Raw genomic sequence first — 14,738 nt, 5'->3', positions numbered from 1 at the left:
TGATCTGTGTTGCTGGTGGGCCTCATTATCTTTCTCTGCCTTGTATTCATCCCCCAAACCCTATGTGTTCATAAATACATGAAGTTTGTACTACTGGTGCTCTAAGGGGTCCAGGAGAGAATGATGCCAGAGCCACAGCTTTTGTGGTTTGACAAGACTATGCAAGTGTGTAATGCAGTGGGCTGGGAGAGGCATGGCCAGCCTCCAAGACATTTTTACCTTCCTTTAGCTAAGAGAATACCTGATCTTGTAATTTCTGCGTGGTCAGAACTCTCATGACAATAAAAGGTTGCTACCCCAAATGTGAGAAATTTTTGGAGAAGGAGTAAGCAGCAGTTCCTTAAGTAAGAAGCAGTATTGCATCATTGTGTCAAAAATGAAGAGCAAAGAGAGAAGTTTATACTTTCCCTGCCCTTAATGTCTATTTAATTGAGTTTCATATAGTAAATAGTAGAGCAATACTCAAGTAATAAACATGGGGGAGGGGTTATTAAGAGGCAGATAATTTCTATAGAGATACATAGACATCATAACTGATAGATTAAAAACTAGCCAAAAGAAAATACTCTGTCTATGTCTGTCCTTGTTAAGTGCATAGATATATAAATATGTATGTTTACAGAAACAAAATTATGTTTTAAAATTCCCTTGTGGTTTCTTGTGTTTCTAACTCATGATTTAACATTTTGAAACATGATGTGATCATTGCCATTCTAGGGTGTTTGAGAGCTACATATTTTTTTCTTCCTTTGCTGTGGATGCAGATGATGCCCTCTATTCAGATTTTGTATTTACTAATGGAACTCAGAAGATCCAGACTGAAGGCACCAGGATAAATCTCTAGGACTGCAATTCACTGAAGCAGTTCAGCTTCCTTGTTATTTCCCAGCATTTCTGTTTCTTCTGTGCTTTTGTCGCATGATCTTGGCTAGTTATCCATTGAAGGCTGCTGTGACCGCAAGCTGAAGGCCATACTTTGAAGCATAGCACTTTTATTTTTAACAAGATAGCTAAACCCCTGATCAAATCAGATATTCACAGAATACACGATGTGCTAGCTCGGTACACGGGCTGTAAGGCCTGGACACTGTTAGGATGCAATATTTACGGACATATTGTACCATTTATGACTTTGTGTAGAATGTACTGATGATGAATTTTAAATATCCTTTGACTTCTAAATTCCATTTCATTCTCAAGTTACAGTAACTAGCGGCAGATTTTTAATATTTTTTTTTTTAGGCATTCAAGTATCAATGTGATCAGTATCCTAATACAGATTGCTCAATATTATTGTAGTAATGGAGGATGCTTTGTGGTCAGGTGTGTCACTGCACTTATTCTACTAGTTGCTAAATTTGTATTAAACGTTTGAAGGTTTTGTATTCTTACTCTACAGGGCCAGGTAATTTACATTAGCACTCTAGAATAGAAGTAATCATGACACAAAAATATGTTATCTGAAGCTACCCTGAAATCCAGTACTCAAAGATGCACACTCTGTATGTGTTATTCTGTAAGTCAATCTACTTTTAAGTGGCTCTGAATTATATTAAATGTTTTATTACTGAATGAGTAGTAACTATCATATAGAAAAGATGAGGCTTAGAAAAAGGCAGAAATAGATACTGGAATTAGCAAGACCCTGATCCTGCAAATATCTGGGAATGTACTTCAGTTTACATGTGTCAGCCCTATCACGTTGGCTTAAGGATGTAACAAACACAATAGAAAAAAAAAAAAACAAAGTAAGAAGTGTATAAATGGAAAAATACGAACGCTCTCTCTCCCTCTTGGTCTATCTGTTACAGAGAGCTGTGTGTCTAAGTGAATGTAGTTCCATACAAGAAGCATAACCATAATAAATCATAATGCTACCCAAATGCTGCAGTGTATAGTCATATTTCAGGACTGGGTGAACACTGCTTGATAGGGCTTGTCATGGTCTGTGAACTGCATTTTAAGCTTTTCCTGGAGGTTGGAATTGCTTTCATGTTTGAAGAAGACCGTTTTGAGGAGAATCATTGCCTCTATGAGCTTTATGATGATAGACTGAGAGGAAGAGCATGAGAGATGCAGTCCTGCCCTTAATGTTTCCTGAGGCTGTGTGGGTTCAGCGTGCAAGCACTGCAAATTTTCAGAGGTGTGTGCATTTTATGCAAACTGGTTCCACTCTCTTTCAAATGGCAGGAATATTTGTTCATAATCAGGATGAAAGTACCAGTAAGTATTTTAAATATTACCTGTTTCTTACCGTACAGCATCTTCTTTGGATTGAGCTGGAATAGGACTTGGTTTTTTTCCTAACTTACTCTTTTATTTTGATTAGGAAAGATAGATTCCAGTCATTTTGGTGCCTGTCAGCACTGCAAGTGATCAGAGTTAATCGACTGTTACTCAAATGAATGTTTGAGATTGATGGACATAGTGTGCATTTACTGTAGCTGAGTAAATATTCCTTCAGTAGGCTTGAGTATTGTTTTTTCTTTGTTATGAAATATATTTGTGTCAAAACCCATATGTCTGTTAGTATTTCTTATTTTATTAGCCCTAGGAACTTGAGTAATATTTCACAAGTACAATTTTATGAATGTTTTCTGGTTTATTCTGAAAAAAAATAGCCTAAATTGCTTATTCTGGCTCTTGTAGGCAGCTACTTTGCCTGCTGTTATTGCAAGGTACCTCTAAGCTTGCCCTACTCAGTTTCAGGGGAACTGGCCAAGTATAGGCCATATTCTGCTCATGCTGGCTCAGCACAGCAGTTCCTGTGTCACTCCCACTACATTTTGAAGGTAATGGTGAGGGCTGAGGGAAAAGGCAGCCACTGTACGACAGTCAAATGTTGCAGTAGCTTTCTGAAGCAAAACCAGAGTACAGGCATCTTTCAGCCCCTGCTTTAAACAGTATTCAGTACTTTCCTGTTCTCAGCTGCAGTTTACTGGTTGTCCCTTAATAGATATGAAGTCAGGAAGGTGGTTAAGATGCCAGAAAAATCAATGTTCTTTGCTGTAAAATATGCCTTAATTGGTGTGTCGCATTTAGCAATGCTAATATCTAAGGCTTCAGTCTCTTTGTGCTGTGGTTCACACTTAAATTTTGTGTTTGATTAGTTAATACTTTAGGAAATACTGTTTTTGTATAGCACCATTGTATCACTTAGGTCACAGTTGGCTTGGTTTCAATGTAAATAAAGAAAAATAAATATTGCTTTGACTGTTTATACTAAGTCATTTCTTGCTCAGATTCTTCCTCTCTTTCACTGGACCTCGCACATAAACAGTTCCCTTCCACTTTCAAGGCACTCCAAAGCCTATTCCCAGGCATAATATTTTTTTATTTTTCTTCCCCAAGACCCCATTTCCTATCTCAGGTCTCACCAGCTTCTGCTCCCATCCTTTCAACTTTTCATGCCACTTTCTCCGAAACTGCCTTTTAAGCTTGAAATAAACTTTCTATAGGTGTCTGCAAAGCCACTTCGTTTCTCATCATGTTCCTGTTTTAATATTTTTTCTTGTCTTCTTTTTGTGGAAGCTACAAACTATCACATCCGTTTAGCTTTTGTTGTGCTAAGATCACTACCTGTACTTCTGACTGGTATTGGGTTTTCTGTTTTCTGTTACTTATGCCGTTGTTGTCTTTCCAAATCTTGTCTTTTATGTTAATTCAAACCATAGGCTCCTTGTAGAGGATGTGTATCCTGTATAAGCAGTATTGAGTGCCTGCACAATTCAGTTGTCATCTCAGATGACCTAAACCAAGAATAATGTTAATGTAAGTACTTAACTGGGAAGGTAAAGGTATTGACTAGTGCTAAAGCTAATCTAAACAGTCCTTTACTCCTGCTTTTCTTCCCAAAACTGCAGAGACTGCTTGGCTGCTCTGTTATACAGCTTATTGTTACTTCTGATTCTTCAATATCCTCTCCAAATACTTTCTGTCTGCTTCTGCTGTGATTGTCTCCCTTGTGTCTGCAGCTGAGACAAGCTACATTTAGTTCTTTGTCTTGTACCTCTTATCTTTTTGTCTAACAGATGATAAATATTTTGAAGAGCATTACACACGTGTTCTTTGTTATTAATTCCTAATCTGTCTTTCTATATGGAAATTTGTGATGTTGCATTCCAGTTTTAGGAATGATTTTGCTGGCCTAGATTTGAACTGTGGTTTCAGGAAGAAAGGCAGGGAGTGCTCTTGGATTGTTATAATAGAGATAACAGCTGGTTGCACTAGAAACTGTCCTTGGCAATGGCTCCTGCCATGCAGTTTATCATGGCCTCCGCTGCTGTGCTCCAGAGGAAAGCTGCTACCGTTCACTGGTCCTTATAGTGGCTGGTGCCAGGGCCTGTGCCAACACTACAAGACCTCATTCTCTGCTAAAAGCTGGGCAGCTGCAGGAACAGGACTTTTCTCCTCAGAGTGCATGCTGTGGGAAGTTCACTTGACAAAGTGAGGGAATGGTCTGGATGCCCTTTCCCTCTGCAGCACCTCAAAGCTGTTTACCAAGGAAGCAGCTCCGTGCTTGGAAAGAGTGTTGCCCCACTCCCTCATTACTAGGGGTGACAGCACTGACAAAATAGCTACTAGGAAATACAATGTGCTTCTGCTAGTAAGTGAGTGTATCTTCCCTGCCTGTTGATCTTGGCCTTCATTATTTTTATTGTGTTGTTGTTTGATAAGTCTTCTACATTCTAGATGGTTATTTTTACCAGCATGGACCATGCACATCTAAAACACTTTTTGTTGGACTGTTTCAGCATTTGTTATTCACTGGCATACAGTAAGATCTGCATGAGGTTTCACCTTTTTGAATAACAGTGGTGACTTTATCGTAGAGGGTTATCCCCATGAAGGGTTATGCCCTTGGCACCAATAAGTAAACAGAGACTCTTTTAGGAAGCTCTTAACAGTTGCTTATGCTCTTATATGTTCAGTGTAGCAGATGATTGATATTAGGAGTTGTACAACTGCTTAATCCGAAGCTAAACTGATAGGAGTGCTGTATTCCATGTGGGATCATGTATCTCACAGGAGATGCAGGGTAGAAACCAAACCAAGATAAGTCTCCTTGCCATCAACGTTAGGATTTTGGATCATGGCAGGAGAACCTTGGAAATAAAAAGAGCAAATAGTAATTGTGCGATTAATCTTGCTTTGGAAGTAGTTACACCATACTGAAAGGTGAATCATTGTATTTGAGACTATATCGTTTATTTATAAAATGGAACTGGAGAAAACCATGTATGCTTGAGTAACATGCAGTTCTATTGCTAAAGTTGTTCATGAGACCAATTTTGACTGCTTGAGTCTCTCTAGTTGCAGGAAGGTAGATATAGCTGCAGAATATAGAAAACAGTTATTGGAGTTGATAATCACTATTGGCAACCTCAAAGCCAAACCCTTAATCTGTATCAGTATTCACTCCTTGGTTTCTAACATATATATGTATTTATGTCTGATTTTTTTTTTTGTCTTCCTTGATTCTTTCTATAGTTTGATGTTTGTTTATGAGTGGCAGCAGCTGAAATGTTCAAGTTTTAACCAAAAAGCAAAACAAAACTTTTTGTGTGGTTTTCAGGGTGGGAATGTATATGTATCATATGTATAATCTACTTCCTCTCCTCACGCTCTCTTCAAATGCCCCAAATCTAAGCTGATCAAATAAAAGCAGAGAATTTGCTGAAGTGCTTTTCTAGCTAATCTTTTGACTATTGGCAAGATTTTAATTACAGTTTCTAATCTTCAAAGCATTGAAGTAAATCTTTATTCATATTTTTGTTTGCATCTGTCACTTTGCATGTTCAAAATAAGGACTGGATAAGCACAGATGCCAAATTATGAGTGATAGATTTTTTTTTCTGTGTTGTGACTACATAGGTCTCACTGTACTCCCTCACCTTCAATAGATATGGTTTGCCATATTTCCACTTTAACCCATGCATATGTTCTCATAGCATGCTCCAGTGTGATTGTCTGTACAATTATAACAGTCTGACTGATTACAAGATTCTGGGAGCAGATGCTGTGCACTTCTGTTCAGTGCATTTCCTGCAGCTCCCATCTCTTCCACTGTTGTAATATAATTAATTTAATATTACAGGTACATGTCAGAATCATTGTGGTTTGTTGGCTCTTTGAGATCTCACCCTAAGGTCACTAGGTTTAGTTTGCTCTAGTGAGCGAACTAACATGGTTTACCAAAACAAGAAATTTTACTTTTGCTTCAGTCCCAGCAGTGGGGATGAAGCTCTCAAACCATCATGAAGCCTGAAGCAGTTCCAAGAACTTTTTAAAGGGCTTTTAAAGTAACTCACCAGACAGAACAACCACACTTTAGGCCTTTTGTTAAGAGCAGTTATACAACAAAGATAGGTTAAGTATTTTAATAAATTACATATTAACACCTTATTTATGTCCAGAGATAGTTGACTGAAGGAAAATGTAAAGGTTACAAGTGTTTATTGGCAGCATGCTGGAAAGATGAATATAAATTAGCTAATACTTGATGCTTTATTTGGTGCTTACCTCTTAGGAAAGTATGTGGTTACCAGTTTTATCTGTGAATTTCTTTGTTGTTTAAACCTCTTAATCAGCATACTAAACTGGGTCATTGATATTAAATCACATCTCTTAATACTGAAAAATATAAATTGGTAGAATGCTTTCCGCTTCTTTTTTTTTTTTCTCTGAAACTTTCCGTGGCTTCTTCACATTGAGGTCTGGTGGTCTGGTTTAAAGAATTAGAAAACTGAATAGAATGAAGAAACATGGGGAAAATATCTTGAAGCTCACATAACTGAATAAGATGAAGTCATGTCACAGTTGGTAATCGAACAGAGTTTGGGGGCTCCCTATGGAACAGATTTCTGAATTAGCTTGTTGCATTCCGGAAAACTCCAGGTGCCTATTCAGCTAAAATTTTGAATCTAGGCAAAAAGCTGAGGTGGGTTTCTTGGGCAAAGATGAAATGACATGAGTATGTTTTTATTCATTTGTCTCTGAAGTTCACTGGTAATGAACTGTATTGCAATTCTGTAGTTCACACAATTTTTCAGTTCTGTGGTTGGTTTTCGGACTTTTCATTGCTTTTGCGTTTGACTCCAGAAAACTAGGCCACTTTTTTCCTGTTCTCAAACAAAATGTGTTGCAGTTAACATAATTCAGCCAACAATATAGCTACTTGTTGCTTGACTTCTCCACACGTTTTACTGTGGAATATCAAATCAGTTGTGAGACTGCCAGGCAAAATATCCAAGAAAAATGATTTTTCTGCTTTGTGAGGTTTTTTCCAACTTATTGACATGTTGGAATTCATGTGATGAGGTTTGCACTGAGAAACAATCATGTAGGGTGGTAGCTCCCTCCATTTCTCTCACAACTTTCAATAAAAAAGCTAATCCACTGGTCCATTTTCATGTCTGACTGTAACTGAACTGTGTGTGACAATGAAACTGATGTTGAGGATTTCATTTATTCTCATACAGTAGCCATTCCTGCTTTATTTGAAGTAATTGCTGTTATTTATTAAATTATTTTCTCTGAGACAGTACACGTGCTTATCAACATTCACAGTTTGTTCACTGCCTGGCCCTTTAATGGTAATCTCTGATTAGTCGCTCTGTTCGCAGCCTTTGGAGTTTGTGATGATCTTTTAGAGAGAAAAGAGATGGAGGAGGATTTCAGTTATCTGTAAATAATTAGGCAGGTGGGCTCTTTATGCCAGCTGTGCAAAAAATGTTCAGTGATCTAATCAAATGCCAAATATGAGCTAACATGCGCCGTGGTTATTGAACCCTGTGAATAACCATGCATTTTGCTATGGTTGTGACTAACACAGCCACAAATTGATTCCATTTTGTTCTGCATGGCTGTTTTATCATTAGTTTCATTTGAAAGGGAGAGTAGTAAACCAATTTTTATGGTTACACAGTGGCATTGAATGGTGAACTTTATGAAAGACTAATAGAAGTAATGATAGGAGTATTAAATTTAACTTTGTTTTAAAAAAAAAAAAAACAACAAAACAAAATAGCTGCTCAGAAAGATTTGTTGCACTAAAATGATATTGTATAGATCTGGTGTACTGTTGTGCTTGCTCATATGATGCTTAAACAAAGACAGGGCTTTTATTTATCTAGTTTTGGAAACAAAATATTTCCATAAAATAAAGTATAATGAATTTTCTAGCTGATTTTCCACAATCTTTAGCGACCCAGATTTCTCTCTTATAGGGGAATATGAAATATTGTTCAGGAACTGCAAATTTAAGGGACTTCAGTGTATCAGTCCATAAACACTGCAAATTTAGGGGAATTAAGTGTTTGAATTCATAAAACCTGAAAATTTCAGTCTCATTTCAAAACTAGATTTTCAGAAAGAATCCGACTTTCTTCACAGTCTACCTAGCATAGTTTCCCTTTCAGGTTATTGCTCTCAAGTGTCTATACTGTCACAGCTGCATGCTACCAGATTCTCAGGTGTCTGATCATCCTGTATGTTTGCTTGCGCTTGGTGACTGGCTGGGGTCAGTTAGGACCTGTGCCATATGACCTCTTCTGTGGGGGAACTTGTATTCAGAAAGAAGGCTAATATACATTTGAGTCCCATTTTCACATACTTTGCACCTCCACAATGTGACTATGTGTATGTGCTTGGACATTGTGCTAAAGTTCACTTGAATGAAAGATAGTGCAGATATAATGGACTGAAAAATGTGATCCCGTGTGAGATGCATTGTATGAAGAATATATGCAGCCTAAGTATGTATTATGGGCCCTCAAAGACAGAGAGGTCTCAGGGAGGCATAGGACAAATAGTCATGCTGAAGAAGTAGGTAGTAATATCCACCAAGGCAAATGTTAGAAGTGGAATAAATGGTCTTGGGAGAAATCAGAGAGCACTGACTCTGGGTCCCAGCTGAAGAGAGGGGTGAACTGCTGCTGCTGCCCACTTCGAGGCTACAAGATTAGTAGGATTATGCCTTTGGTTGGCCGACTCCTGAGGGAGATGGAGATGTCTGGGTGCTGACATGTCAGCTTACAAACGGAGGACCACTCCTTGCAGGTATGTATGTATGTGACAAGATGGTAGCAACTGGATCTCTTGTTATACATTCATCAAGATACTTGAAAACAGGTAGTTACTAATGTCATTATATTAAACTATTCTGTATTAGATTCTTTTGGAACAGTGATGAATGTAATGTGAAGGAGTTTAACTATTTTTTTTCTTCTTTTCTTGCACATTTAATACTGAAAGGTAAGAGAATACAAGTATCTGGGTACGCTGAGGATGTGCCTTTGCTTTGTGTGTTCAAAATAATCTGTGAGCTCCTCTTCCGTTTTTATCTTAATTTGTTAGGGTGGCTGGTATTCTGTGACAACGTGAGTTTTCTTGCGCTGGGTGGATTTGACTGTAATGACACTTTGGTAATTTCTGTTTCTCAGACAATGTAGTGCTACTGTGAAGTGACTGCTTAGAGGAGCACCTTCAAACAGACATTTTTCCTCTTTTCATACATTTGATTGTGTCTGTTGATTTCACTCAGTGACTTTATTTTTTTTTTTTTGTATTTTTACTGTAAGGGCAACACATAAATCTTTGTTCATTCTGTTCCATTTAAGCCTATTAAAGCGCCTATCTGGTGGACTGCCTCAGGCCTTTTCTTCCACTACAGCAAGACAAGTTTCCTTTCCAGTTGTAACCAGAAATTCAGCGGAGAAAGCTGAATTTTAATGTTAAATGGGCTTTGAGTTTTCACAGGTGTCTTGAACATTGTTTACAGAAATAAAATAATCAAGGACTTGTTTTGACCTACAGATTCTTCCCCTGGTGGTGGTGACTCTCAAGGAATAAGCAAAGTTTTAGAGTGAAGTCATCTCTTAAATGCATTTTTGATTAGTCCTTTTATTCCTTCCATCTCTCCACTATTTCCCTCATACACTAATTATTCATAACCTTTGAGAGTCATTGAGTTACCACAGTCCAGGTGGTAATTCATCTGTCATACGTCACAGAGCAAGGGCAAGCCTCCCTCTTGTGTATTTATTTCCTAAACTGTTCTTCTCCCACCTGGAGAGGTGGGAAAATTGACAGGGATTTAGTTAGTCCTGGAATATGTGCCTTGGCACTTCTCAAGGAGGAAGCACCAAATACACAAACTTTTCTGGGAGATGGGTGATCTCAGTTGCAAAAATGAGTGAAGAGTCTGTAACTCATACAGTTGGCTGCTGTTATTATTTAAAAGTAAAATAAACAAAACCCTCTACTCCAACCAGCAAAGCCTTCCACTTTTATTTTATTTCAAGCCAGAATTGACTGTCTGCGCTGTGCATTTTTATTGACCAAGTAAACTAGTAGTGACTCCTTTGGCTCAAGCAAGAGTTTGAACCCCTGTCTCACTTTCATCTTCCCTCGCCCACCCATCCTGTAACTGAGAGATGAGCAACCAACACCAAGTGTTTAAGTCTGGTCTCCAGCTCTTTTTTCCCTGCAGAGGATCTGCTGAGTTGCTCATTGGAACCCTCATTGGGCAGCTGTGCAGGAAAGATCACATCTGCCATCAAGTAGAGAGACCATTGCCCTTAAGGTCAGAAGTGACAAATAGAGCAAAGAAGAGACTGCTGCCTTGCTCCTTTGCCTGGACTGCTGGAACAACTGGCTTGATTCTTTGAAAAATATTTCATTGTATCTGTAATGTTTTTCTCCCTCAAGGTTTACTGTGTCAAGAATTGTATCACTAAAAGGCTGTGGGGCTTCCATTTATTTATTTTTCACCTTTCTTTTCTGGCCATAAGTCTACTGAGGAATTTGACATTCTGTCACCAAAGGAGCTTTCTTTAGACTTTTGTAAGTAAAGTGAAATTGCTTTAGGGAAATTTCATTCCTGATTATGATTATGTATACTTTTGTGTGTATGTAGGTAGATATAGGAGGCAGATGGTATCAAATAGTTCTGCAAACTGTGATGTTTAGTTCCCACATATTTGTGAACTTTTCAAAATCTGAAATTTCTTGAAGAATCTTAAATTGCATGTTGTGAAGTTTGGGGAAAAATATAGAAAGTTTACTTGCTTTGCTTCTTACGAGATTTAGAATCTCTGTCTTAACAAGCCTATTCTAGCCCCGAAGTATACAGGTTACCCTTAGATTTCTGTCTAGGGCCCCCAGAAGTGGTTGCATTGTGTGGTGGCACCCAAGTTGCAGCAAGCTTCCATGTCTCCTCTTTAACTAATTCCTGTGTGTCAAGGGAGAGGAGGTAGAGACAGAATTCTGTGTGTGTCTTTCCTCAGTCTCTAATTTCTTAGTTTGAGGCTACAGGCTGCTGTGCGCTGTGCAAATAGCAGTATGAAAGATAATAGAAGTGGCCTTAGATTATATATAAATTAAAAATTCTTGGTAATGTGTACATAAGTATGGCTGTTTCTCTGTTTTTAGGAATATACCATAGATATAATTTTTGCCCAGACATGGTATGACAGTCGTCTAAAATTTAACAGCTCAATGAAAGTGCTTATGCTTAATAGCAACATGGTTGGAAAAATTTGGATTCCAGACACTTTCTTCCGGAACTCAAGGAAATCTGATGCTCACTGGATTACAACTCCAAATCGTTTGCTCCGAATCTGGAGTGATGGAAGAGTATTATACACTCTAAGGTAGGTTTTTATTAACTGACTAGAAAACAATAAAAAAATATTATGACCAGAAATATGAAAATAATGAATACGAATAAAATCCTTGGCATCTGTTTTGTTGTGGACCACAGGAATTTGCAAGGAGTTTACCAAAGGAGGGAAAAAAAAAAAGATTAAAACATGAAATTAGTGGCATTGAAATATATTGACCAAATAATTGGGTAAAGACAACTGCATGGGATAGCAAATTTTAATTTCATATATATACAGGCAAGATTTAAAAAAGATGCTATATAGCATGTAGAATGATGTGGTGGTCTGTCACTAATATATTGCAGATCTAGTCATAATGTGTTTTGCAGATTTTCTGTTCTCTAAATCATTCAGTGTCTAGTTTCCACCAAATTGTGTTCTGTAAGTAAAAGGTTAAAAGCTTCAGATAACAAAAATTATTAAAACTTTGATTAAAGCTAAGTCCCCAGTCCTGGATATACTGCTTCACATGTTTACCCTTGCAAGCTATTAAGATGAACAAATCTGTTCATCCAAATTAGGCATAAGCAAATATGTTGGTGATAATTCTCGGCAAATGGGGGATGCTTGGGCTGGTTTTAAGCTTACCATCTAGGCTATCTGTAATGATCTTTGAGACACTTATAAAACAGTTCTTGAAAGGCTGCAGTCTACAGAAAGCATTTTAAGATCATCCCTCTCAGTTTTATTTTTTAAGTACACCTAAAAAATCTTGCAATCAATTAGGAGCTGATCAAGAAGCAGTCCATGCAGAGCATCCCATAAAGCTGATTCTACTCTTAGGAGTTTATTTAGTTAGATATTTTTAACAAAACCTAGCACCTTTTAATTACTTTCTTTTCAGTCATTTATGCTGTTTTCATATGCAGGCTAGTAGTGTTGTATGAACAATTTATAAAAATCTTCTGTGTCAGAAGTAAAAAGAATTCAAATATTTCAAAAGTGTTCTCTTTATTGATTTTTTTTCCCAAGATGTTTAATTTGAGAGCATACAAATATCTCCAAAGAACACTTTTTAAACAGTTTATTATACTGGTGTTTATAAAAATCTCTAGACAGCCTCTTCTCTTAACATGCTAATATTTTTTTCTTCTTTTTGTAGCTAAAAAATCTAGAATCATACTTTGGACCTTATGCTTCCATTGCCCATTTAGTTTCAATGTACAATTTCTTTTAAGCAGGATATAAGTAAACAAAGAACAAATGCAACAACAAAAAAAAAACATGTGAGCTCTCCCAGAGCAATGGGTTAGAATTATTGTGCCAGAGTATGAGCTATGAAGTACAATGAGCTAGTAATAAAACAGCAGGACACACAAACATCTGTATAGGTGAGGATATGGCCTGAATTTGGCCTCAGGTGGAGTAACGTTGAGAGGTTCACATATTGGTTATTGAAGGAACAATAATAGGATCTGACAGTGCTCCAGGTTTGCTGACTCCCCTGTACCATCACTCTTTGCCTGTTGGTACTTGAGGGAGCAGACGTGGTGATTCTGTTAGTTTGCTCAAAGACTTACAGGGCTTTCTGGCAGCGTGTGGCAGAATCTTCCTTTCCCCATCCCTTTTAGTCTAGTATGCAAGTATCGCACACAATCAAGTATGTAAGCATTATGTTAATTTTCAAAGTTGATTTTAGAAGACATTCTGACTTTCTTTATAGCGTTACCAACAAAAGAGGAGATATTTTAAATACAAGGAGGGCAGTTTGGAGTCTAAGCCATTCTGGACTTTACATTGGTTGCATTGAAGCTCTTTGGAAATCTATGATAGTATTTTCGAATGCAGCAAGTGATTCAGTTGATACATCATGAGTCCTAAACTGCTTCTAAAATGTATATTAGTTGTGTGAATTACCTTAATGCCTTAGAGATTAAATGAGTAGAAATATCAAGGCTGCTCTTTCTTTCCCATGCTGCTGTTTTCACCAGAGCTGCTTCCATGAGTATAGAGCAAGCCAAAGTGTGTCCCCACTGAATGCAATTTGACTTGACAAATGTGTTCTTCAGAAGCTTCCTTTATTTGCTGTTACAAACTCTCCTCCTTGCCCTGCCTTCAGTCCTTCTCTTTTATCCCATTTCTGGAAGAGAGCCAAGAGATCCCACCAAATCAGCTGAAAGTTTTTTAAATGACTCAAAATGCCAACTGAAACAATGCAGGTCTTCAGGTTTCCTATGGTGCGAGTTTCTGTTCTCTGCTGGTGATGCTGGATGTTTTTTGCAGATACACAGCTGACTATGCGTAACATCCATTAATTGCCAAAATTGATTTCTGTGCATGTTCTTTACTACCTAGTCTGAAGTGTTTGGATGATTGAATATAATATTTTTTCTCCCTCCCCCCACCCCTTGCTTTTCTAATTAGGCTGACAATTAATGCTGAATGTTATCTTCAGCTTCATAACTTTCCTATGGATGAACACTCCTGTCCACTGGAGTTTTCAAGCTGTAGGTGGTATTTTTTTTTTCCTTTTACATACAGTCTTTAAATTTCCTTAATTTCTGGTAACAAGAGAGCAAGTTTTTACTTTTTAAAACCTTTTAGTGAAGAAAAGAACTGACCTCTTTATGTTTAGATTAGATATATCGCATTTTTAATGCATTATTAAATAAAGTAATGAATACGTTGAATTACATGCATTTCAGTTAGCTGCAGCTTTAAAAATATCCGTATTGCTTAGGAGACTGATACAATGCCCATTCCAGTTAATCCAAGTCTGTTGCCCTGAAAGAACTTCATTTTTTGTGCTTGCCAGTTTTGCCAGTTTTGAATTAGTTCTGTGTAGTATACCTAAAAGGAAAACTAAGCTCTCTTCTTCAACCTGTTGCTGTAAATGCTTAATCAGTATAAGAAGTCCTTCTCCCTTCAGTAGGACTTACTTATGTGAGCAAGAAAAACAAATTCCAGGCTTCATTTATTTAATATAAACTCTATTAAAAAAAGTGTTCCTAAGGGAATTGTGCTATTACTGGCAAAAGAAACCTGAACCACCTGAACAAGGTTAAGTTGCTTATTCCTAAATGCAAAATCTAATAGCCAATGAAATCAGACTTCAGTGATTATTTTTAAATT

General features: G+C 37.4%; 1 protein-coding gene across 7 annotated transcripts in view; it reads left to right on the top strand.

Moving 5' to 3' along the window:
• GABRG1 (gamma-aminobutyric acid type A receptor subunit gamma1) overlaps positions 1 to 14,738 on the top strand; it is an 84,485-nt gene that overhangs the window by 56,471 nt on the left and 13,276 nt on the right. For 6 of the 7 annotated variants that reach the window (XM_071807449.1, XM_071807451.1, XM_065837089.2 and 3 more), the window contains 2 exons: positions 11,434 to 11,654; positions 14,031 to 14,113. In XM_071807449.1, the coding sequence (XP_071663550.1) occupies positions 11,434 to 11,654; positions 14,031 to 14,113 (304 nt within the window). Of the gene's footprint in view, positions 1 to 717; positions 10,846 to 11,433; positions 11,655 to 14,030; positions 14,114 to 14,738 lie in introns of all 7 variants that reach the window. The other variant, XM_071807452.1, reaches the window with a different exon arrangement.

The sequence above is a fragment of the Patagioenas fasciata genome, chromosome 4, assembly GCF_037038585.1.
Source record: "Patagioenas fasciata isolate bPatFas1 chromosome 4, bPatFas1.hap1, whole genome shotgun sequence".
Classification (NCBI taxonomy): Eukaryota; Metazoa; Chordata; class Aves; order Columbiformes; family Columbidae; genus Patagioenas; species Patagioenas fasciata.
The sequence above is the reverse complement of the archived record's forward strand: the minus strand, read 5'-3'. Positions and strand labels throughout refer to the sequence as shown.